The sequence below is a fragment of the Sciurus vulgaris genome (genome assembly GCF_902686455.1).
Source record: "Sciurus vulgaris genome assembly, chromosome: 16".
In the NCBI taxonomy this organism is placed as follows: domain Eukaryota; kingdom Metazoa; phylum Chordata; class Mammalia; order Rodentia; family Sciuridae; genus Sciurus; species Sciurus vulgaris.
The window spans coordinates 4,483,335-4,507,898 of NC_136477.1; the positions used below are offsets into that span (position 1 = coordinate 4,483,335).

The 24,564-nt window shown below is 56.3% G+C and overlaps 2 protein-coding genes across 2 annotated transcripts in view; one reads left to right on the forward strand and one right to left on the reverse strand.

Moving 5' to 3' along the window:
- Positions 1 to 19,484, reverse strand: part of C3 (complement C3) — a 28,772-nt gene extending 9,288 nt beyond the window's left edge. Inside the window, exons 1-27 of the mRNA XM_079115366.1 lie at positions 19,328 to 19,484; positions 18,304 to 18,496; positions 17,372 to 17,534; positions 17,210 to 17,280; positions 15,653 to 15,747; positions 15,487 to 15,569; positions 15,326 to 15,416; positions 15,039 to 15,141; positions 14,829 to 14,955; positions 14,608 to 14,723; positions 14,379 to 14,525; positions 12,617 to 12,826; positions 12,327 to 12,533; positions 12,057 to 12,215; positions 11,488 to 11,617; positions 11,229 to 11,306; positions 10,858 to 11,058; positions 8,720 to 8,828; positions 8,403 to 8,488; positions 6,170 to 6,312; positions 5,865 to 6,077; positions 4,139 to 4,205; positions 3,949 to 4,035; positions 3,087 to 3,290; positions 2,612 to 2,687; positions 2,120 to 2,279; positions 440 to 538 (exon numbers count right to left, since the gene is read on the reverse strand). Coding sequence (XP_078971492.1) covers positions 440 to 538; positions 2,120 to 2,279; positions 2,612 to 2,687; positions 3,087 to 3,290; positions 3,949 to 4,035; positions 4,139 to 4,205; positions 5,865 to 6,077; positions 6,170 to 6,312; positions 8,403 to 8,488; positions 8,720 to 8,828; positions 10,858 to 11,058; positions 11,229 to 11,306; positions 11,488 to 11,617; positions 12,057 to 12,215; positions 12,327 to 12,533; positions 12,617 to 12,826; positions 14,379 to 14,525; positions 14,608 to 14,723; positions 14,829 to 14,955; positions 15,039 to 15,141; positions 15,326 to 15,416; positions 15,487 to 15,569; positions 15,653 to 15,747; positions 17,210 to 17,280; positions 17,372 to 17,534; positions 18,304 to 18,496; positions 19,328 to 19,401 — 3,492 coding nt within the window. The 5' untranslated portion in view covers positions 19,402 to 19,484. The remainder of the gene's footprint in view (positions 1 to 439; positions 539 to 2,119; positions 2,280 to 2,611; positions 2,688 to 3,086; positions 3,291 to 3,948; positions 4,036 to 4,138; positions 4,206 to 5,864; positions 6,078 to 6,169; positions 6,313 to 8,402; positions 8,489 to 8,719; positions 8,829 to 10,857; positions 11,059 to 11,228; positions 11,307 to 11,487; positions 11,618 to 12,056; positions 12,216 to 12,326; positions 12,534 to 12,616; positions 12,827 to 14,378; positions 14,526 to 14,607; positions 14,724 to 14,828; positions 14,956 to 15,038; positions 15,142 to 15,325; positions 15,417 to 15,486; positions 15,570 to 15,652; positions 15,748 to 17,209; positions 17,281 to 17,371; positions 17,535 to 18,303; positions 18,497 to 19,327) is intronic.
- Positions 1 to 24,564, forward strand: part of TRIP10 (thyroid hormone receptor interactor 10) — a 260,809-nt gene that overhangs the window by 218,033 nt on the left and 18,212 nt on the right. The window lies entirely within an intron of this gene.

The window sequence follows — 24,564 nt, forward strand, 5'->3', positions numbered from 1 at the left end:
TTATCGAGGAGCCCTCCTGTGGGAGGGCTGGGGGGCCTGGGTTTACACTGACTGGCAGTATAAATACTCCCAAAGGGGCCAATGCCAAGCTGCCAATGTGACGTCACGGAATCAAGTGTAGGGAGAAGATGCTCTGAACAGGCAGGAGAAGTGAGGGGGCCAGACTCACAGGCACCCTGAGCTCCTCCCCTCCCTCCAAGTCCAACACCATCGCCCACACTTCCCGCAGGCCCATGGGGCATCCACTTACTGACCTCCCAACACCCCGAGAGATGACAACAGTGATCCCCCAGAGAAGCGGCCACTGGCCAAGACCACCCATAGTAAGTGGAGGCGACTTGCTGGAGGGCGGGAGGAAGGGGCTGGCGACCCCCACAGGCAGCACCTCCCTCCAGGAGGGGTCCCCAGCCGGGCAGGTGGCCGGGAGGAGGGCACTTACGTTGACCTGCCCCTCGCAGATGTCCTTAGCCTCCTGCAGGGCGATGAGGACGAAGGCTGTGAGGGACGCGTCGGCTTCCATGGTGTTGCGGAGGCCACCCTGAACAGGAGCAGAGAGAGGGGCAGTCGCCACGTGTCCACGCAGGGCAGTCCTGCTCTGGGCTGGGGGGGCTCCTCCTGGGGCTCCCCTCCCCAAGGGCGGCCCCTCTCGTGTGGATTAACGCAGTCACTTCATTCTGCAGTGTCGACGGAGGACCCTGGCCGTGGATGTACAGGGTGGATGGAAAGCAGACCCCAGCTCCAGCCTCCATGGGGCTCCCGTCTAACAGGGAGAGGAGGCACGAGCCAGTCGCTCCTCCGTGGGTATACAGGCGTTCCTCAGCGGACAAGGGACTCGCACCCCAACAAACCCACGGCAAAAGGAAACTATCCTGTCAAAAGGCATCTAGCACACATGACCTGCGCATCCTAGCTCAGCCTTAAATGTGCTCAGGACACTCACATTAAAACCACCTCACGCAAAGCCAACCTCACAACAGGTGTTGAGAATCTCACGTCACATATTCAACACTGTACTGAAAGTGAAGGGTGGGATGGTTGTATGGGATGTGCTTTCCCACCACTGTGAAGTGTAAGATCATAAGTTGAACCATGGTAACTCGGGAACCACCTGTATTAATTATGAACTTATGAACGCTGTGCAGAATAGGACACAGCAGTGAATGAACTGTGGGGCAGTGACCCAGTGAGGTCAGGACAGGTATCTCTGGAGCCCTGAGCTCCAGGGGCGTCAACTTTCATAGAGTGCAGGGGTTAGCACGCTGGGCAGCAGTTACAGCTTGTGCAAATGCCCTGTGGCAGGACTGAGCAAGGCTTTGACCAGTATCGGTGGAGTGTAGAAAGAGAGGCAGGCTGTGAGGCTGGAAGCCTGGAGGTCAGATTAGAGCATTGATTCTCTATCTCGGGAATACATCAGCATTACTTAGGGAGATGGGATTATTAAAACTCAGATTCTAGGGTCTCATTCCTAGAACTTCTGGTTCAAATTCTAGGTCGGGGATCCTATCCCAGAATGTTCATTTCCAACAACTTTGTGGGTGATGCTGTTGCTGGTCGGAGGATCACATTTTGAGAAACACTCCCTGCGGAATTTAAGAGTCAGGGGGAGACTCAGGACTTTCTGAGGAGGGATCCAATCAGATTTGAAGCTATCTGTGGTGAACACCTGAGAGCCAACGGAGTGAAGCCCACGGGGGCAGTGACTAAGGAGCAGCTTTTCCAAGGTCTCTGGGTGAAGGAGGGAAGTGTTTGGATCAGCTCTGCGGCTCGAGATGGGAAGAAGAAGAAGCCAGTTTTGAGCAACGTTCAGGTAGTGGAATGGGCAGGTAGGTGCTGAGATGAACTGGACCAGATGGGAGACGAAATTCCCAGGCTCTCAGGCAGGGCTCTACCCTTGCTTTAATGCAATTCTTATTTTATATTATTTTTTTTTCAGAATAAGATGTGCGTTTTCATTTTGTAGTTCTGGCTTTTGCAACGTTGGAGTGGCAGTTACTTCCCTGTCCGTCACCTCCACCCTCGCAAAGTGAATTGGGCACTGATCGAATGGAGGAGTCCTTCTCCCGTCCACCCCTTGACTCCCAGGCGCCTCTCCCCCACTCTTGCCGTGACCCAGTCTTACAATCATTTCTTGGTGTATCACGGGCCCATCCTCCTGGAAGACTCCGTCCGGCTTCTGCTTCTCCAGGATCAGCCATTTCACAGCCCCGCAGAGGACCTGGGAGTCGATGGCAATGAGGTTGACCGCCAGAGAGAAGACCTTGACCACGTACGCCGTCAGCCTGGGGCGGAGGGCGGACACAGTGAACCAATCGGCTTTGGGATCTAGAGACTGCCATTCCGCTTGCCCAATGGGAAGAGCGGGGCGGGGCCTGGCTCGGGGGCCCGGTTTCCCTGCCTCAGGACTCCGGAGTTGCGCTAAGTCAGAGCTTAAAGACTCTACCGCCGCCGGTCACTCAGCCAGCGGATGCGTTGACTGAAGGCTGGAATGTCCACGGTAGGGTCGCCCAGGGCTGTTTGGGTCCGGCCGGCCTAGACCACCCCTGGCTGGAACCCAGGCCCTGCTCAGCCAGGTGCGAGGCGGAGGCTGGCCAAGCTGGCCACCCCGACTCACCAGGTGCTGGGCGCCCGATTGGTGAAGGCGGCGTAGGCCGAGTTGGGCTGTTTGAAGGCCAACTGCTGGGTGTACCCTGCAGGGAGGAGGGTGGTCAGCAAGGAACGGGGCTGGCTGGTGTGTCTACGCCCGGAGTGGGGCGGGGATGCTGCGCGGGCTGGCGCGAGGCGCGGGCTCTGCGAGCGCAGGCGGGCTCAGGGTGGGACGGCGGGGACGGCGGGGGAGGGAGGGGAGCTCCAAGGAGGAGGGGGCTCCGAGGGGAGTAAGAGTAAGAGAAGGGCGAGTCAGGGAGCTGGGGGGTCTGGCGGAAGAGGGGCCTCCCTGGAGACTGGGGGACTCCGCAGGGGAGCTCTGCGGGCTGGGGCAGGCACTGGGGGGAGCGCTCAGGTGCGGGAGAAGTCAGGTGCCCAGGCGCAGCGCGGTCGGGGGTCCGAGAGGAGGGGCGGGGCCTGGCGAGGAGGCGCCGCGGGCGCACCCTTCTTAATGAGCTCCAAGGCCTCCTGCCGCTTCTCGAAGCCGAATTTCTCCCACTGTTCGGTCTGGTCCAGGTAGTGCACGGCGATGACCGTGGGCGTCATGCCGATCATGTTCTGTTCCCCGCAGCCGGAGGGGGTCACGATGAGGTGCTTCAGCCGATCCCCATCCACGGCGTCCTCTGCCATCTGGGCCACTGGGGTCCCTGCAGCGGGGCGCGGGAAGACACCGATCAAGCCCGGTGGCCCACTGTGCGGCGGAGAGGGTCCGGGCTGCCCACAGCGTTCTCAGCCTCCGACCAGACAGGGCCAAGGGCTCAAGGACAGGGAACAGCAGGGACCATGTGTCGGGGACAGAGAAGGCTGAGTGACTGGACCGGGGTTCTTTACAGGAGTCAGGGGAGCTGTGCTTCACAGGGGAACCCTGGTTCCCAGATCGCTCCATTCACCAACGGTAAAATGATTCCAGGCAGGAATGCTTATGTGGTGCCAGGCGCAGTTCCAAGAGAACACCACACAGCATCTCACTTAATAGTCACAACAAGGTCCGAGGCAGATCCTCTTTTTCACTCCCTATCCTAGAGGAGGAAGCCGAGGTTCTCGCCCCAGAGCCCTACAGCTCACAGGCCGCAGACCCGCTTCCTGCCCTTCCTCGCCTCAGTCTTCCATCCCAGGCAATTAATGGCAGAATTTTTGCTGTCATCTAAATGTATTTAGCAGAAAATGCTCTTTGCTGAAGTCAACAGTGCCAGGAGGCCCCTTTAAAACAGATCCGAGAGCTGTTCCCGCTGAAGTGGAGGCAGGCGCTGTGGCTGTCAGGTACTCAGACACCTTCCTGGTTCCCACAGGCTAAGAATATCTCACCTTGCAGGAGAATCCTGGTCTCAGAATCAGTGTCCGGGACTTGGTCACTGAGGTCTGCAGCTGGCACCTCCTCTCTCTGCACTCCAGCTGCAGGGGAGAGAGACACGGATGGCACCAGCCCCCGCTCTCCCGGGTCCTGCACCACCATGCCCAGGCTGTGTCCCCACATCCTCTCCTGTTGAGGGCTCACCTTCGCCAAGGTGTTCTGGGTCCAGTGTGCGGATGGCCACGGTTTTGTTGACTCTGATTCCTTCAGGCTATGCAGTGTTGGGAGATGAGAAGGAGGTCCAGGGAATAAAAGAACAAACAGACACAGATGGTCAGCCAGCCACCGTCATGAGGACTACTTCAGCAGAGGGTCAGACCTTATACTGATCTTGTGCAAAATCATCAAAAGATTCTACATCAGTAATGAAAAATTTTGAAATCTTCATATGCGCTGAGAAACTACTTGGGTTAACTCACTTAATGCTCACACTCCAATGGGGTGGGTACTGCTTTCACTATGGTTTGGATAGTGAATGTCCACTGAAGGCCTGTGCATTAAAGGCTGAGTCTCAGGGTGGTGCTGTTGGGAGGTGAGGCAGCCTTGACAAGGTGGGATCTACTGAGAACTCTTTAGGCCACTGGGGGTGTGCCCTTGGAGGGGATAATGGGATTGCAGACCCTCCTTGCTCTTTTTGCTCCCTGGCCATAAAGTGAATGATTTTGCTTCACTGCACGCTTCCTGCAGCAATGAGCTACCCCAGACCCACAAGAGACCTGAAAGCACTGGATCTGACTGGCCAGGGACTGGCACCTCCAACATCATAAGTCAAAATTAACCTTTTCTCTTTATAAGTTAGTTTCCTCAGGCATTTTGTTATAATGACAGAATGGGGTAAATTGCCATGATCCATTTCAAGCCACTGACATCAGGGCATGCAGCATAGGGAAGACTGGTGCTGTTTGCTCTTGGGAGCTGGACCAGGCAGGCTCCAGCCGTGTTTCCCCTTGCTCACAGCCATGCCATTGCCGAGGCAGAAGGAACATGTGCTTTTATGTACTTTCAAAAGAATATGTTATTCCAGAGCCTTAAAATAATTGGTAAAAATAAAGGTTGCTTTCATAAAAGTTTGAAAATAAGAATGGTAATAAATTCTGGCTTCGGTAGAAAAATATTTCAACGTAAAATAACATTTTCTGCTTTAGCGTGACAGCTTTTCAACATTTCAATAGATTTCCCAACTTCTTTAACGTTTTAGAAGAAATTAACCATTGGAGAGAAAATACAAACATGGACACAGGACACTCATTTTTCCTTTTGTCTCAATCTCTCAGGTGCCTTGGCTTGACATTGTGGGATCTTGTCTGCTTAAAATTTTGATGTTTCATTTACTGTCACTTTTTTGTCATTTATTTGGATTTATCTTTCTTCCTTCCTCCTTCCTTCCTTCCCTCCCTTCCTTCCTCCCTTTCTTTCTTTTTCTTCCTTCCTTCCTTCCTTTCTTCCTTTCTTTCTTTTCTTTCTTTCTTTCTTTCTTTCTTTCTTTCTTTCTTTCTTTCTTTCTTTCTTTCTTTCTTTCTTTCTTTCCTTTCTTTCTTTTCTTCCTTCCTTCCTTCCTTCCTTCCTTCTTTCCTTTCTTTCTTCTTTCTCTTGCTCTCTCTGAGAATTGAACCTAGGGATACTTAATTGTTGAGCCACATCCCCAGCCCTTACCCCCTACCCTTTTTTCTTAAGTTGCTGAGGCTGGCCTCTAACTTGTGATCCTCCTGTCTCAGCCTCCCACGTTGCTGGGATCACAGGTACAGCCACTAGGCCTGACTTGTGATGATTCTTAGGGTCTCAGAGCCTGGGTCTCCAACCTGGGTCAGCAGTACAGAGCCCAGGCACCTTCCCTGAAAGGCAAGGGGTAGCCGAAGCCCCAAGGACTCACCACGACCTTCAGGGTCTTCTTGATACCGTCGCTGATGAAGTGGTTATAGACGGCGGCCTTGACCTCCACCTCCTGCAGGCCGATGGTCAAGGGCACGATGACGTAAGGCACAGGCACGGAGGACTTGGGCGGGATCACTACAGTCTGGTAGTAGCGCTTCTTGGCAGTGGCCAGGCTGCAGAACGCTGGGTTGTGGATCAGTTCCACCCTCACCTGCCAGAGAGGAGGCGTCAGGTCAGCGCAGGTGCACATCGTAGGGCAGCCTCCTCCCCATGCCCTCCAGGCCTTGCTGCCCCAGGGCGCACCTTGAGACTGTCCTGTTCCCGGTAGTTGAAGAGGACCGCTCGGATCTCCACCTGCTCATTGCGCACCACAGAGTAGGGTAGCCGCAGGTCAATGAAGAAGTCCTGCATCACCGTGACCTCGTAGGGGTCTGCCACGCAGATCCCTGCCCGTGCAGAGACAGCACCAATGTCAAGGGCATGGGATGGGCAGGGCGGGCAAAGTCAAAGGGGACTTGAACTTGAACTCAAGCTGCTGCCTCTTCCATAGTCCTGGCTCTCACCTGCAACCAGGGGAGCTGGCCGAGCTTGCCCTGTCTTTGCAGAAGCCCGCAGACTAAACACTGGCCATGGCGTGGATTCCAGATGGTGGTGGGGCAGGGAGTGGCCAGAGCATTTAATGATTTCCTTTCCTTCCGTAGTATGACTCTTAGGTGCATGTGTGGGAAGACAGCAAGCTAACTGGCCACTCTCCAGAATATTTCTGCGCATCCAGCGGGTACCCTGAAGCCACGTGGGGTCATCACCCAGCTGGACACGTGCTGGCTGGAGTGGGACTGGATATTTACTTTTATTTAATTTACCTCATTGTCACTTATTTTATCTCACCCAAATTTAAACTAAAAAGCTACTGCTCGAAGATATGTGTTGTGAATAAGGTAATAGCTTATGAGGTGCACAGTTTAGAAGGGTGATGTTTACCAGTGAGTTAAATCTCAATTTACAAAAAAGCAGTGCTTGATTCAGCGACTGGGAAATGTTTAAGCATGTTTATAACAACTTGGGCGTGTGAATTTGCCTTTTCAACTGTAAACAGCATGAAATCCGAAATATAGATCGAAACTATTTCCAGTGAAAATCTAGTCCTGAACTGCTCAAGTGAAATACACACTGGATTGTGAAGAGTAGTGCAAATAAAAGAAAAATTTAGCACTAATAATTTTTGACATATTCATAAATTATTAAACATTAAAAGATTATTATAACATTTGTGTAATAGTTTTGCAACTTTTTAATAAAATGTTGTAATGATACTATTTTGGATATATTTAGTTAAATAAGTACTATGATAAATCTAACTACATAATAATGGTAATACTTATATTATCTAATATGTTATAATTTATATTATATAATGTTCATAATAACATATTGATAATATGAATAATAAATTGTAATTATATATTATAAATTATAACAATAAATCATAATATAGCAAGTTCCACATTTACACTTAATGTTGTTTAATACACCTAATTTTTGATGTTTTGATCTTTTCCAACACTTAAATGCTTTGGGGAAAATGAACTTTTAAAATATTCATGAAGGATAGTTAGCGGCACGGGTCTCTCTTGGGCCGCAGACTTTGACAGGGCTCAGCACAGCACTGTCCCTATTTAAAATTTGGATATGTTCTTCATCATGGATTTTTTCCGCATTCACTTTGATGTTTTAAAGCATCTCATTAAAATATGACTGATGGCAATAGCTGAGTTTCTTGGCTGGCCTCTGGGTGTCACGGCGAGGACAACCGCTAGCTCTCCCTACCTGCTGCCGGCGCTGCCTGAGCTGTCCACGGTTGAGCAGGGCTGAGTTGTCGGCAGAGGGGACAGTGCCACCGGGGTCCCCTTGGCCTCGCCGTCACATTCCCCCCCCCCCCCGCCCTTCCTCCTTGGCTTTCCAAGGTCCTGCCCACTCCCGTGTGGAGGTCTGGCTGTTGCAAACTGTTTTGTGCCGGCCGCACAGGTCAGTGCGGGCCGGTCCAGATGCTACGGCAATGCTGGCGCCGCGCGGGGAGCAAGGGGGCAGTCCTCAGGCATGGCATTTAGGGACAAGCCAAAAACGCAAGTTCACGTGTTTCACTTTGGTCCAAACCCACAGAACAGTCAACACTGAAACTCTGAACCCTGTAATAAAACCCTCTGAACCCGCTGTGACTCTGGACCCTGTCACCGTGGATCCATGGATCCCCAGGCTCGCTGGTTGTGACCAACAGCCTGCGACTGGGGTCTTGAGAGAGGGGCTGAGTGAGCGGCAGGGGGGCGGGTTATGGCAGTTCTCTGTTCTTTCTGCCCAGTTTTTCTGTGAACTTAAAACTACTCTAAAAAATGAGCTATTCTTTTTTTTAAGTACCAATTTTGGAGACTATGTGCCAGGCGCTCTGGCCTCAAGCCTCTACGGTGACCAGGACAGGTGAAGGCTGCCCTGACACAGCCAGGGTGGACTGACTGATGCTGAAGCCCCCGGTCTCCCTCACCTTTCTTGTCCGACAGGCTCACAGCCAGGATCTCCCAAGTGGTGATGGTGTCTTTCAGGAAGATGTTCAGGACCTTCGTGGAGATTCTGGGTTGGGGGAGGTCGGGGCATTAGGAGATGGGAGGCAGTGGCCGGGGCCAAGGCACAGGTTGGGGGGGCGGGGGGCATGTGCAGGTAACCCGGCTCTTGATCTTCCTAGTTGGGCTGTGGGGTTCCGCCGTGCTTCCAGAAGAGTGGGGAGGTTGTAGGTGTGTGCAGATTGCAGGGGCGCTCCGGGAGGCGGGGTGCGGAGGCTGCGAGGGGCAGGGGTGGACATACCCATTTTTCTCTGGTTCTTTTAACTCTTCTATAGTCCACAACCAGCTCTCTGGAAAGTGGCTTCTGGAAATGATGTCTTCTTCTGGAATTATGTCCTCATCCATGTCACCTGAGGGGGGTGACAGCTGGGTTCAGAGCAGTCTAGCCCCTCACCTGTCCTCTCCCGTGCTCTCTGCACCCAGCGGGCTCTTAGCTGGGGAAACACACCAAGAGCCATGTGATGGCTTTTCCTGGGTCCTAGGCACAGCTGCCTTGGGGACTCCTTCCTCCATTTAAACAACACCAACCACAAAATTCTATTTTACAAGTGTGTTATGAATGTGTTGCTATCAAGATAAACATAACCTTTCCTTCCTCTGATTTTCAAAGAAATGAAAGCATTTGCAACCAACTTGAGCCTCAGCAAGTCAATACAGCAGGACTGGACTGTGGCTCAGCCCTGGGCTTTCCTAAAACGTGACTGACAGATCTTAGTTTGGCTCTGGGTCTCCATAACAGGTAAGTAGGTGGAATTCCACAGATGCCTAAATCCACCTAGAATACTCCTTCCAAGGGCCTTTGTGGGAGGAGTGCTGGGCTGTTCTTGGACCTCAGCTGCTAAGGAAATTGTGCAGAGTTGGGAGAAATGCAAACAACCACACGCCGGACCCAGCAGGCCAGAGGCTTTGTCCAGTCGTCCTCATTAGCCCCAGACTGTCTCCTCTTTGCTAGAGAGTTCAAACAGGATTTGCTTAAAGTGGGCTCATTATAAAGGAAATTTCTTTTTACATGGTTTCAAATGTATTTGACCCCAGAAGTGAACTTTCAAGTTCATACAGTCATCCCTTAGTAACTGGGGGTTGGTCCCAAGACCTCTATGGACTCCAAAATCTGTGGATGCTTCAAGTCCTTATGTGAAAGGATGCAGTATCTGTATATAACCCAGGCACATTCCCCATTGTACTTTAATTCAATTCTAGAATATTTATAATACCTAATACAGTGTGAACTGTATGTAAATAGATGTTACACTGTGTGGTTCAAGAATGAGGCCAGGGAAGGTCTGCATATGTTTAGTACAGACACAATTTGGTTTCTCTATTTTTGGGGGGTACTGGGAATTGAATTCAGGGGCACTAGACCACTGAACCACATCCCCAGTCCTATTTTTTGTATTTTATTTAGAGACAGGGCCTCACTGAGTTGCTTAGCCCCTTGCTAAATTGCCAAGGCTGGCTTTGAACTCGAGATCCTCCTGCCTCAGCCTCCTGAGCTGCTGGGATTGCAGGAGTGTACGGCAGTGCCCGGCTAGTACAGACACAGTTTGGGGGGAACACTACCCATTTGTGGTTTGCATGTAGGTGTGGCTCAGTGGTTAGCACTTACTGCATTCCATCCCCAGCACTGCAAAAAACAAAAACAAAAACAAAACCCAAACCCAAACCCAAACCAAATGATTTGCATTTCTGTATCTGTGGATGCAGAGCTGACTACACGTTTTGTCTAACTCAAAACTGAACGAAGGAAGGAGTGAAGGAATCAAGGTTGCTTGTTAATCCATCCGGCCGCCTGACTTGGCAACCAGACTTTGGGAGGCAGCACAGTCTAGTTTCCTTGGTGAAGGAAGCTTGGAACCCATCTGAGCCTTCCCATGACACCCAGCGTGGCCAGTCCCACCAGCCAGGACTTCCTCTCAGACACTGAGGTCCTGGGCACAGCGTGTGACTTCAGACTAGGTGGGGCAGGGCTGGGACGACCCTCCTAGGCAGGAACCTCTGCCCTCAGTCTAGGTGGCTCCACCATGAGGTAGGTGCTTCTCCTCCCTCAGTCTTAGAGCCCAGCCCCTCGTGGATGGGCCTCCTTCCTCTCCCGTCACACAGGGACCCCTCTGCCAGTAGGTGGGGAGTTTAATCCCCTTAGGATGGGGTCTATCTGCACTGGGGTCTGTATCTTCCTCGGATAGGATCTCCTCCCCCCGCAGACAGGACCCCTCCCCCTCAGACAAGCACCCTCCCCCTAGACAGAACCCCTCCCCCCTCACACAGACACCCTCCCCATGCAGACACCCTCCCCCGACAGGCCCCTCCCCCCGACAGGCCCCTCCCCCGACAGGCCCCTCCCCCCCGACGGGCCCCTCCCGCAGGCCCGCCCGCGCTCACTCCTGGCCAGGCCCAGCTGGCCCTCGCGGCGGTGCTGCAGGCGCAGCTGGGTGATGTAGCTGCAGCAGTCGAGGAAGGCCTTCACGCAGGAGTCGCCCTGGGCGATGAAGCGGGCCCTGCGGTGGCAGGAGAAGCCCATAGGGTTCTCCCGCATCCCGTCCTCGCAGCATTTGCGCAGTTCCTTGGTCTTATACTGACCGGCTGTGGAGCGTGGACGCCGCCCGTCAGAGCCCCGGCCAGGGTGCCCTGGCCCCCGCAGGAGAGGCTCAGCGGTACAGGAAGAACTGCCCCAGGCCCGCCCTCCCCCTCCCTCTGTGGCTCTAGGAGGTCAAGTTGGGGTTCCGGCGGGGCGGGGGTGGCGAGGGCCCCACCTTTGTCCTTCCTCTTCTCCATGAGCTGCACGGAGCGGCGGCGGCGGCGGTGGGCAGCAGGGTTTGCGCACTGTGGTTCTGCGGGGCAGGTGGAGGAGATCAAGATGCAGAGCACCTACTGTGTGTCCCTGGCTCACTCCTTGAGACAGCCTCAAGGTGAGGTGTGGCTGTTCCATTTGACAGGAGAAGCCGGGGCCTGGGTGGTGGAGGCGGGACCTGAGCCAGGTCCCGGGTTCCAGAGCCCCTCGCGGCCGCCTACCTGTCCTCTGGGCTGTTTGCAGGTCTTTGTTGGTCCTAAAGGCCAGCCCGGCGTCCGTGAAGACCCCAGCATAGTTCTGCCCGCTGCCCGGGGTGCAGCCAATGTCGGCCTTCTCCACCACGTCCCAGATCTGCGGGTGGCGGCCAGGTAGAGGAGGCCCGGACAGCAGCGCAGTCCACTCAGCCCGACCCCGCCCACCGCGCCCTCTCCGCAGCCCCTCCGCCGCGGCCGCCCGGCCTCCGGGTCCCCAGCGCCCGGCCGCCGCCTGCCCACTCCGCGCACAGCCCGCTTGCGGGGGTATCTTCATCTCCAAGCCCAGACCTACCCCTCCCTCACCTCGGCTCCAGCTCTGTCCTCACCCGCTCCCCAGGCTTCCGCAGCCCTTGTCCCCAGAGCATGCTGTCATTGGTCCCTGAGGGGCGTGCCCAAGCTGGACCTTGACCATGAGCATCCCCAGCCTGAACCACGTTCCCACCTCGACCCCGTCGGCTCGTCGGCTCCGACATCTGCCTCCACCACCCCAGCCCGCCCCTTCTCCCTCTGGTCCATCCTCAGCCGCGGCTGCGCACCTTACTCTGGGTCAGCTTGTTCTTCTTGTTCAGCACAAACACGCCCTTGTCCACAGCCACCAGCCCCACTCGGGCCCCTTGGTCACCCTCTATCTTGAGGGTCATCTGCTGCCCAGGTAGAGGCTGCCGGTCGTCCTTCCCACCACCTTTTACCACCAGCTGCAGGGAGGTTGGAGATGCAGGGAGGTGAGTCCCGCTAGGGCCACTGAGGAGGGCAAGTCCAGCTGGACACAGCAGAAGGGTGGCGGTGGCGAGCCCCCAGATGCTCACCTTGCCCACGCACGAGTCCTTGACGTCCACCCACACGGAGTCGGCCACCACCTCCCTCTTGCCGCTGGCACCGATCAGCGTGTAGTACGCCACCAGGCGGAAGGAAGGAATGAGATCCGCGGTGATGGTCAGAGGCAGCACCACCAGGTCCTGGCCGGGCTCCCGGGCCTGGCGACCTGCCTTCAGCAGCTTCCCCTTGTTCATGATCTGGGGTCGGGGTGACAGAGGGTCAGGGTGGGAGAGGGAGGGATCCTGGGGTGTGGGGAAGCCCTGAGGAGGGGCTCACGGACCAGGTAGGTGTAGTAGCGGATCTTGGCGTCCTGGCCGGCGTTGGTCCGCAGGTGGAAGTTGACGTTGAGAGTCTCGCCTGGCTTGAGCTCCATTCGAGACACAGAGAGGTGCAGGTAGTTGTTGGAGTTGAACAGCGTGCTGTAGGGCTGGGCCTGCATGGTCTTGGTGGCCTGCCGCGCCTCAGGGATGCCCTCCTTGTGGGTGCGCACCTGGGGATGGAGAGAGGGATGCAGGCCCTGCCCGAAGGCGCCCTTGTCCTGATCTCCAGGCACTGGAGAAGGTGACCGGGGATGGCAAGAAAGTCCTTGCAGAGGGGGTGACGCTAGGGACCTGGGTGGACCCAGGGGTTGGTGGGGAGGAGAGAGAGAGAGGGACAGAGGGAAGGAGGGAGGAGGAGGAAGAGGAGGAGGAGGAGGAGGAGAGGAGGAGGAGGAGGAGAGGAGGAGGAGAAGGAGGAGGAAGAGGAGGAGGAGGAAGAGGAGGAGGAGGAGGAGGAGGAAGAGGAGGAGGAGGAGAGGAGGAGGAGGAGGAGAGGAGGAGGAGGAGAGGAGGAAGAGGAGGAGAGGAGGAGGAGGAGAGGAGGAAGAGGAGGAGGAGGAGGAGGAGGAGAGGAGGAGGAGGAGGAGAGGAGGAGGAGGAGGAGAGGAGGAGGAGGAGGAGGAAGAGGAGGAAGAGGAGAGGAGAGGAGGAGGAGGAGGAAGAGGAGGAAGAGGAGAGGAGGAGGAGGAGGAGGAGGAAGAGAGGAGGAGAGGAGGAGGAGAGGAGGAGGAGGAGGAGGAGGGGAGGAGGAGGAGGAGGAGGAGGAGGAGGAGGAGAGGAGGAGGAGAGGAGGAGAGGAGGAGGAGAGGAGGGGAGGAGGAGGAGGAGGAGGGAGGAGGAGGAGGAGGAGGGGAGGAGGAGAGGAGGGGGAGGAGAGGAGGGGGAGGAGGAGGAGGAGGAGGGGAGGAGGAGGAGGAGGAGGGGAGGGGGAGAAGGGGGAGGAGGAGGGGGGGGAAGGAGGGGAGGAGGAGGAGGAGGGGGGGGGGGGAGGGGAGGGGGAGGGAGAGGAGGAGGGAGAGGAGGAGGAGGAGGAGGGAGGGGAGCAGGAGGAGGAGGGGAGGAGGAGGAGGAGGAGGAGGAAAAAGGAAAAAGAAGGGGGGAGAGGGAGGAGAGATGGATTCGTGGAAGCCACGCTGCTGGCTGGGAAGGCAGAGGCCGGGCCAGGAGATGGGCCCAGAAGCCGGCACAGGCAGGAGTCAGATCCTCCTCGGAGGCTCAGGAGGAGCCGGCCCTGCCCACACCTTGATTTCGGGACTCTCCAGGTCCAGAACCCCAGCCGAATGATCCCTCCTGGTCACTGGGCTGTGGACCCTGTCGCAGCAGCCACGGGGACTCACTCGCACGCCAGCCCCCCAGGCCCGGCTGGGAGAGGGGTGGGCGCAGGCGTTCGGAGGTCGCGGGTCCCCCTGCAGCCCGCGTGAGAGTCAGTGCGGGGTAGGCGCCAGGTGACAGCAGCGGACCTCCTGGCAGGACTTGGGCTCCTCATGCCAGGAGGCTGTGTGCACCCTCTGCAGCTCCGTGTGCCAGTGACGGGACCCAGGCGTGTGAGTGGAAGAGCCCAGAGCGCCACCCGCAGACGCGGCGCCCAGCAGGCCTCTCTGTGCCCAAGAGGGACCTCCACGCCCGCGCCAGGACCCCGCGCACATGGCAGGGTCCTGCAGCAGCGCCAGGCCCTGCGGCACCGTCCCCCTGTGGCAGAGCCCCAGGCCGGCCGGGACTCACGGTGATGGTCAGCGGCTGCCGGCTGTTGGGCGTGTTGATGCTCAGCTTGGCCACGCCGTCATCCTGGGTCAGAGACTGCACGTCGCTGCCCTGGGTCGTCACGGGCACGCGGCGGGCTGGAGAGCCGTCGGGGTTTGTCACATACACCTGTGGACGCGGGGCAGGGAGGAGCCAGTGACCAGGTGCTCGGTGCTCCCCGCAGCGCCCGCGGCCCGGGCCCCGGGCTCACCATGAGGTCGAAGGGCATGGCTGGTTTGAAGTACTTGGGCGTCTTGGTGAAGTGGATCTGGTAGGGGGAGGTCACGATGGGGATCCCGCTGCGCTCTGCCTCCACCATGTCGCTGCCTGAGGGGACCAGCCGTGAGGGCGGCTTCCGGCTGCCCCTGCCGGGCCTCCTCTCAGACCGCACCCGCCCTCACTCTGGGCCTGTCGGGTGGTCCGGGGCCTCACCTGAGTGCAGGATGACGGTCACCGACACGTACAAGGACTTCCCCACCAGGGCGTCGGCTCGGGAGGGCTGCACGCCGTCCAGCAGCACCTGCCGGCTCAGCAAGGCCTCCCCGGTGCCGTCCTCGATCTGGGGAGGGGACGAGGCTCAGGGGAGGCCTGGGGGGCCTCGGAGGGGGCACTGAGGTGGGGGTGCCGGGGGCCTGTCGGTACCACAATGCGCTTGAGCGACTGGGGCAGCGAGATCCTCTGGTCGCCATCCTGGACCCCGAAGATGACGAAGGCCGTGCCTTCCACGTTCTTCCCGTACAGGAACCTGCGGGGCGAGGGCTTCAGACCTGCTTCTGGACAGCCACGCGCCGGCTCCCTCCTGCTGTGGCCTCACCTGGCCCTCAGCAGGCCCCTCACCTGGCCCTCGTGAGGTCCCCTCCTGGCCCTCACTGGTTCCTCTCCTGGCTCCTCACCTGGACTCTCACCTGGCCCCACCCCTTGCACCTCACCTGGCTGTGATGGTGACCTCCAGGCCCTTCGGGTCGTCGATGTAGTAGAATTTCTCCATGGGCTCCACCAGGACCTCGAAGCTGGGCAGCACTAGGGGGAGAGTGGGGTTGGGGTCTGGTGCAGGCTGGCGCCCCCGAGCCGGCCGGCCCTGCCCACTTACCGTACTCCTTCACCTCGAACTCGGCGGAGAACACCTGCTGTGGAGAATTCTCGTAGTGGGCCTGGATCTTCCACTGCCCCATGCTGTGGGGAAGGTGGGTGAGGGCGGCCGGGCCTGAGGCCTGCGCCCCTCGGGTGACCCCCCAGCCCCAGAGACCCTGGCGTACTTGACCAGCTCTGGGATGTTCCAGGACAACGGCACGATGCCAAACTGGTTGTGAGAAGACAGAGTGTCCCTCTTGATGGGGATGCCATCGGGGGTCTGTAAGACAGGGAGGGCCGTGGGTGAAAGTGACACTTCGGAGGCCAGGGTACGCCCCCAGCTGGCCCCGGCATCTCTGTCTGGCCTCTTTGCACCATGTCCACAGGGGCAGGGGTAAGGATATGAACTTGAGTCAGTCAGCCTAGGTTCAAACTCTGCTGTGCCATTTACAAGTTGTGTGACTTTGGGCAAGTCACCTAACCTCTCTGTGCACCATGTGCCTATCTTGAAAAAGAAGACAATAAAGGCTGCTACCTCACCTGCTTGGAATGTCGCTCATAGAAGCAGGGCATTGATAAGTATCAGTGTCTCTCTGAACACTGCTGATAACTAGCACCTACTACCCTCTTCTACGCTGGACACAGCACTGAGCTGGTCCTGTGAACACCCCACTTTTTGACCTACAAGTACAGCAAGTTCAATCTGTTGGCAGTGAAACATCAGGGGGCGTCACAGAAAAGCCGGGCTTTCTGGCTTGGGAACGTGGGGAATTCTGTGGGTGATGTACTCCGTCCCACTGAAGCAGATGGCACGAGGACTTCGGAGGGCGGGCTGCATGGACTCTGTCCCTCGCAGACCCCCCCGATCCTCTCGCCACCACCCTTGCATGATGTCAGTCCATCCTCATGACGGTCTCGGAGGATAACCCCCTTCCTCCCACCGCGCTCCTCCCTCGCCTCTTCTCCTGCCCCTCCCTCCTTCTTCCCAAATGTATTTATTACACCCAGGTCCATGCCAAGGACGGAGCCGAGTTCAGGTGACAGGGCCCTGAACACTCGGAGAAAAGTGCCCTCCTCTGTGGACCTTGGGTTCAATGGAGGGTGGTGGGGGTTCAGCACTGAGAGGGGTGTGTGTGTGTGTGTGTGTGTGTGTGTGTGTGTGTGTGTGGAGTGCTCAGGGAGTCTTCAGTGTAAAATCAAGGCACCGGTGACATTGAGCAGAGAGTTGGAGGAGGCAAGGGACTGAGCTGTGTGGCTTTTCAAAGGAAAGTGTTTTTGTTTTTTTTTTAAGGAGTTGCCTGTGCAAAGGCCCTGGGGCAGGACTGAGCACAGCAAGGAAGTCAGGGGAGAGAGGAGGAGGGGAGGCAGGGAGAAGATAGAGAAAGTTGTGAAGGGCCTTCTGGGCTACAGGGAGGACTTAGGTTTTTATCCCAAGGGAGGTGGGAGCCATGAAGGGCTGTGGGCAGAGACCCTCACTGGGGTGTTCATTGGTGCCCTCTAGCTGGTATAGGCAGAATAAACAATGTACAATTTTTCTCTGTGATCCCAGTCCTCAGATGAGGAAACTGAGGTTCAGGGAGGAGGTGAAGTCTGAAACAAGGGTGCATGTGCTGCCCTGAGGGTCTCCCTGGGTCTCTGCCGACTCCAAGTTTCTCGGCACTGGTGTCTCTGCATGCCTCTTTGCCTCTGGGACCCCCGTCCAGGGCCTCTGTCCTGTTGTGACTGCCCTGAGCTGGCTATACCTCGATGCTGACGACAATGGTGCGGCCCACTGGCAGGAGCTTGTGGTCCACGGTGAAGATCCGATAGAGGACTGGAAGGCCGGGCAGAGACGGGAGAGACGGGAGAGCCGATGAGACCTGGTCACACACCCAGCCAGGCCTCCCCAGCCGCCCAGCCCTTACCCGTGGAGCCGGGAGTGTAGATGGTCTTGTCGGTCTGGATGAAGAGGTACCCGCTCTGAAGACTGACCAGCACCACCTTCTCCACCTGCGTGGGCCCGAAGATCGCCAGGACAGTCACAAACTTGTGGCCCTTTTCCGACCTGAACTCCTTGCTGGCTGGGATCTAGACGTGTACCAGAGGATTGTTAGGGGTCTGCTTCAGGGTCCCATACCCCGTGTCCAGCTTCTGGGCCCCTGGTGGGGCTGTCACCTGCTCCTCTTTACAATGGAGCCTGCCCATCATTCCACTCTGCCCGTGTTGTCCAGCTCGGGAGAGGACAGGGCATTCAGAGGAGGAGCAAAGGGGGATCAGAGAGTGCACGGAGAAGGGTGGGCTCGGTTGGAAGAGAGGGTGGGAGATCAAAGGGGAGGGGACTCAGAAAGGGGCTTCCACTCAGGCGAGGGACCCAAAAGGGGCTGAAACTTAGGGAATGGGCTTGGAAGATGGAGGAGACTCACAGAGGAGGAGATTCAGAGGGCAGGGGCTCAGGAGGGGAGGAGCTATGGAGGGGCGGAGACTCGGAGGGGAGGGGCTAAGAAGGGGTGGAGACTCAGGGGGGAGGGGCTCAGAAGGGGAGGTGCTATGGAGGGGCGGAGACTCGGAGGGGAGGGGCTAAGAAGGGGTGGAGACTCAGAGGGGAGGGGCTCAGGAGGGGAGGAGCTATGGAGGGGAGGAGACTTGGAGGGGAGGGGCTAAGAAGGGGTGGAGACTCGGGGGGAGGGGCTCAGAAGGGGAGTAGACCCGGAGGAGGGGGGAGGAGGGGAGGCCCCAGAGGGGGAGAAACTCGAAGGGGTAGGGCCTGAGAAGGAAAAGGAGATGGCACAGAGGGGCAGAGCACAAAGAGTGGGAGGGGCTGTGGGTGTCGGCAGGGCTGGTTCCAGTCTGGGCCCACCTTGATGGTGACATTGCCCAGGTGTCCGGTGGCACCAGTCAGCACGGTCTTCTCGCTGGACAGCACTTGCTTCTTGGCTGGGAAGTCGTGGACCATGACTGTGACAGGAACATCCCCTTGAACGTCGTGGGCCTCCAGCACTATGGTCTCCTCATTCTCCAGCCGCAGGATGTTGGGGGTGATTATGGAGTACCTGTTCAGTGGTGCAGGGACCTGTCATCCCAGGGACGCGATACTCTGGCCCTCACCTGGGTCAGTGCCAGGTTTCACCTCTCTACCCCAGCACTTTGCCTCAGATCCCCAGAGGGTATCCAGTGACAGCCTGGGACACCTGCCAGCCTCAGGTTCTGATTATGCCTTCTTCCCTGGGCACCGTCGCCTCCCTACCCCCATGGGCAGGACAGCAGTCACTCCCACCCCCTCAGTCAGGTGTACCTGGACTTGAAAGCCTGGACAACTAGGGGCTGCAGTTTCCCACCAATCCCTGATCCTCAGAAACAAACCCAGCAATACTTTCAAGTCTCTAGACTTCCAAGCCCAAAATTGCCTAAAGCCACATCCTAAACCCCAAATCCTAGAATACCCGAAACCCAAACTTAAGCCTCTAACACCATGGTCCTGTTAATACAACCAGACTCACACACTCCCAACCCTACATAAACCCAAAGTACCAAATCGCTAAACCTCCAAGGACTGAAATTCCTATGTCCCGAAACTGTGAACTCCAAAACCTTGCCAAGTCCAAACCCTTAAGCCTCCAGATTACCCCAACTGTCCATTCACTAAATACACAGACCCTCAATCCTAAACCTACAGACCCTCAGTTCCACAGATGTGCAAACTCCAATCCCACAGTGACTGGATTCCACAGGAACCCAACTCACAAACACCCAGCCCAGCAGCCCAAGTTCACCAGTGTGCAACCACCAACCCTGAAGTCCACAGACTCCCAAGTGCATCCTGGGTTCTATGAGGACCTGAACCCCCAAATGCCTGCCTCCCAGTCCAGGCACTGGCTACTCACATGGGGTCCCCCAGGGCCAGGGGGAGACTGGTCAGCAGCAACAGCAGCAGACTGGGACCTGAGGCAGGTCCCATGGTGCAGGGAGAGTGGAGGGCAGAGGGACAGAGGAGAGGGAGCTGGGGAGGAGTGCGTGGAGCCGCTGGAAGCTCCTCTTATCCGCTCTGCCCTCTCCCCCACCGAGCACTTCCTTCCCCTGTGGGCTCGCCCCTCCCGGGGCTGCCCCAGATTGCTCAATACATTTCCTAAGGGCTTCCAGCCCTGCGGCCAACAGGTTGAGGGGTTAATAACCTGAGGCCACGTCCCCCTCCAACAGCAAAGTACCTGTCCCCTGCCCTGGTCAATCTGAGGGTCAAGGCCAGCTGGCCAGCTGGACTGTTCCCCCTTCCACCCAGTCTGTGGTGGAGACACTGGGGCCTGGAAGGTCGTTTACCCCAGAGAGCTGAGTCTCATTCGCAGCCCACATCTGGCCATGCATTAATTTTTTACATTTTTAAGAGAAGAGTGTCTCCTATGATGCTCAGGCTGGCCCTGGACTTCTGAGCTCCTCTTGCCTCAGGCTCCCAAGGAGCCAGGACAACAAGGGTACACCACTGCTCGCACTTGGTGCGTTGATTCATCAGACCTTTCCTATGAGTCCATCTTTATGCCGAGAGCTGGAACCTTTCTTCTGGGGCTATTCATTCTGAGGGAGGAGGAGGACGGAGCCCAGCACCCACATTTGCAGCCCCATGTGAAGTTTTCCCCAGCCAAGAAAACTCTGCCTCTGGGGGATCAGGGAAGGCTTTTTGGAAGTAGGGGCATTTCAGGTGGGTTCTGAAGTACGCATAGGAGTTCACTCTCCTGGTGAGCTTGTTTTGTAGGGAAAGGGGAGCCTGGAGCTCCCTTCACCTGCCTTTGCCGGGATGCTTGAGTGGCTGTTGTTAAAAAAAGTCATCAAGGAGGAATGTCTTCATTTCTAGCTTTTGAGCCTGTCATATGTCAGCGTTGTTTTAGAATAGCACTGTTTGAGGTTGTATTGGTTGGTTTGTGGGGGGTCATGCCTCCATGTCGTCCAGTAGCCAAAAGGCACGCCTGGGTGTGGAAGGAAAGGCCTCCCGCCTGTTTGTAAGACAAATGTGCACATATTCTTCATGTCGTGCCTGCTGACTTCCGGGTGATCTTGCTTCTCCATGAACGGTGTACCTTAGAGATGCCTTCACACTGGCGCTCAGAGGGCATCCTCATTGTTATGGGCAACTGCTTCCTGTAACATTGTTTGAAAGAAACCGGGGTCCTCTTGATGGGCAGAGAGACTTACGGATTGCGAGTCGCACTCTTGCAGTGCGCCACCCTGACCCGTGTCCTTTCTTGGCCTTGAACTTACTAGCTGCGGTCTGGGCCAGCTCCAGATAATCATTCCGAGCCTCACCCTCTTCCTGCAAAAGGAGTTGTTACTGCAGTGGAGGAAGAAAGTACTGGGTCCACGTGCCCCGGCGACATTGCTATTTATTGCCAAATTCCCCTTCCCCTCCTGGGAGTTCCAGTGAGGTAGCCCTCTTCAGCTTGCTCGAAGTTCATTGCCAACTTCCCCTCGGCCTGGCCCCAGAGCGTGTGGTCAGACTTTTGGATTGTGGCAACTCGCTCAAAACTGGAAGCTCACTGTCGCTGGTGTTTGCACACCTCTGATGCTCAGCACCCCCACCCCACTGCAGGTGAACGGCGTGAGAGTGAGGGGAAAGGTGGTTTCCAAAGCCCACTGGAGGGGTTAAAGCAGAGTTTGCTCTGATTTCCTGTAAACCACACCCTTTCCCTGGCTGTGCCAGGCTCGGGGGGAGGAGGCCCGGAGAATCAGAGCAAACCTGGCTCCTGTCCCTTTGATTGCAAAACGCTTTCCCTGGAAGGGGAGAGAGAAGATGAGAACACTTGCGGAGCTGCATCCCAGTGGCCCCCACTTTCCCCATTCCTTCTTCCCTAGCCACCCTGCTTCCTGGTTTCACCATGGCCCTATCACTGGGGCTGGGGCATTGGCCATGCTGACGAGGGACTCCTGTCTGGTTGCAAGGGTTGGGTCCTTCTTCTGGAGCCTCAGTTAAGCCAACTGAACAACGGCCTGGAGGACAGTGCTGCTGTGTGACCACGGAAGGAGCCCAGATGCCTAGCAGCCTTGTGGCCCGGGGGAAGGATCAATACGGGGGCTGACATCATTCGGGTCCATGGTGCTGGGGATCTGGATGGGGTCCAGACCTGGTGACTGCAGGCCAGGGGGCTGGGAGGGGAGCCAGGCCCACTGGAAGGACGGGTGGAAGGGGAACTCCTGGGCCCGGTGGCCTTTCTGGGATGTGTACTTGTGTCCAGAGGATTGGGAGGGGAATGGTGGACACGATGGGCGGGTGGGGCTTCCGTCACGGCCCACCCAGCCCAGCATTCCAGCATCAGGGAGGGGCCAGGCTGCCAGCTGGACAGGTAATAGGATATCAGCACCAGACTTATACTGAAGAGCCACAGCAGACCCCCACGTCACTAGGTTCTGCATGCATGTCAACCAACCGGAAAATATTTGGGGAATAATTTGCATCATTACTGAACATGCACAGAGTTTTTCCCTGGTCATTTGTTCCTCCTTGGCTCAGTGTAACTGCTGTGGCCGCAGCATTACACCGTATTCAGTATGAGGAGTCTGTAAAGTCTACCGGAGGGTGTGCACAGGCTCTGCAATCCTGACCCTTTATACAGGGGACTTGGCCGCCCTCAGATTTTGGCACCCGTGGGGTCCCAGAGGAACCAGACCTCTGAGAAACAACTTCTCATTATTTTCCCGATGTTCAAACGTAACTGGAAGTCCTATGTTTTGTTCAGCATCCCTAGCTGGGGTGCAAGGAGAGGAGGGAGAGATTTATGGGTGGGTCCCAGGCACTCCCTGCACACCTGTCCGGTTGGCCACCGCCTGGCATGCCCCACCCCCTCCTTCCCTCCACTGAGGTCCAGCCTGCTAGTGCTTTTCCAGAATCTCCCTCCAGGACCCTGCTCGCTCTTCATTACTCATTAACCCACAGGTAACCTTGACCTGGCTGAATCAATCCATAGCCCTGAGACAAGGTTCCTTCTGGAAGCCTGCAGGGAGCTCAGCAGCCACCCCCGACCCTGCAGGCACAGGTCGGGGAGGTTGGATCCCAGCTCTGCAGGCCCAGCCCCTGGACCTGACCTCAGTTCCGATGGTCCAGTCTGCTGGTGGAGCCCAGGGACACCTGACAAGAGGACGCCTGGCTTGGGCCCCGAGCAACCTGCTGGGTGTTTTTGTTTTTACTGACCCTGATTCTCCCCCTTGCCTGACTTTGGTGACAGCCCCAGCAGGCCCCCAAGCCAGTCCTCCTCTCCTCTCCCTGATCCGGAGGCTGGCAAGCCCCTGGGTCTCTCCTGGGCTGCCTTTCCTCTCCGCCCCTGCCTCTGCTCTCCCCTGCTCCTGCCTTCTCTCTTGCAGCTCATCTTCTCCTCAACAGCTGGGGACTTTCTAAAATCCATTTCTTTGTCCAAATGATGAAATGGAAAATTCCAGAAATAGCTGGGTACTGTGGTGGATGTCTGTAGTCCTAGCTGCTCAGGAAGCTGAGGCGAGGAGATCGCTTGAGCCCAGGAGTTTGAGGGCAAACTGGGCAACATAATGAGGCCCTGTTTCTAAAAAAAAAGAAAGGAAAAGAAAATTCCAGAAATTACTTATGACTTAAACTGTAGTATGATGAAATCTGCTGTCCCATTCCATCGCTTCCTGGATATGAATCTTATCTTCATCCAGCGTATCCACACTGTATATGCTACTCACCTGTTAGCCACTTGGCAGCCATCTCCCTCATCAGATCACTGTTTTGGTATCACAGTGCTTGTGTTCAAATAATCCTCATTTTATAAGAGTGGTCCCCAAGCACAAGAGTAGTGATGCTGGAAAGCTGAGTGTGCCAACGAGAAGCTTAAGTGCTTCCTTTAAACCAGGTATGGTGGCCCATCCCTGTCATCCCAGGAGGCTGAGGCAGGAGGGTCACGAGTTCAAAGCCAGCCTCAGCAAAAGTGAGGTGCCAAGCAACTCGGCGAGACCCTGTCTCTAAATAAAATACAAAATAGGGCTGGGGATGTGGCTCAGTGGTTGAGTGCCCCTGAGCTCAATCCCTGGTACCCGCCCCTCCCTCCCAAAAAATCCCCAGCACTGGAAAAGAAAAAAGTGCTTCTTTTAAGTGAAAAGATGAAAAGTACATAAAATATTTTGAAAGAAACATTCACAAAACTTTCATTGTACAATAGTGTTATGATTGCTCTATTTTTGTTATTGTTGTTGATCTCTCCCTGTGCCTGATATATAAATTAAACTTTATTGTATGTATGTATAGGAAAAATCACAGCAGGCACAGGGTTGGGTACCCTCCTCAGTTTCGGGCATCCACTGGGGATCTTGGAACGTATCCCCCACGGATAAGGGGGAGCCACCACGCAAGATGTGGCTATGCACTAGTGACACAAACAGCTCCATGATGCTCCCAGGCAACATCTTGTCAATTTCTTGCATTTCGACTGTTTGCTCCATATGCTGTAGGACCTGTTACTGTCCCCATTTTATAGATGAACAAACAGAGGTGTTGGCCACTTGCCTAGGATCCTGCAGCTGCTAAGAACTGGGATTTGATCAGGCTCCAGTTTGTGTTCCTAAGATGTATGAGTCTCTCATTGCTGCTGTAACAAGTCACTGTGAACTTAGTGGCTTAAAACAGCACACGGTCAGGACCTTGTGGTTCTGGAGTTCAGAGGTCTGGAGCTGAGATGTGGATGGGGAGGCTCCATTCCTGCCTCTCCCAGCTTCTGGAAGCATTCACAGGCCCTGGCATCACTGCAGCCTCTGCTTCCCTCCTCATATCTCCTGCTCTGACCCTCCTGCCTCCCGCTTGTAAGGAGCCCCGTGATGACACTGGGTCCACAGGGTGACCCAGGATGACCCCTCCGTCTTGAGCTTCTTTTCTGAATTGCATCCTGAGCCCCTTCTGCATGTCAGGAAGGTGACCCCAGCCCTGGGGATTGGGATGAGCACCTTTGGGGTGGGGAGACGACTCTGCTACTGCACTTGCACGGGCAGGGAAACAGCTCGACGTGGCCTGGGCCCTCCCTGCTTTAGATCCTCCCGTGGCTCCTGTGGGCCCCAGCAGGAAGCTGGTCCTCTGGCTTTGTGCCTGCTCCTCCTGCTACCCCCAGACAGCCCACAGGCCACTCCAAGCAATGGT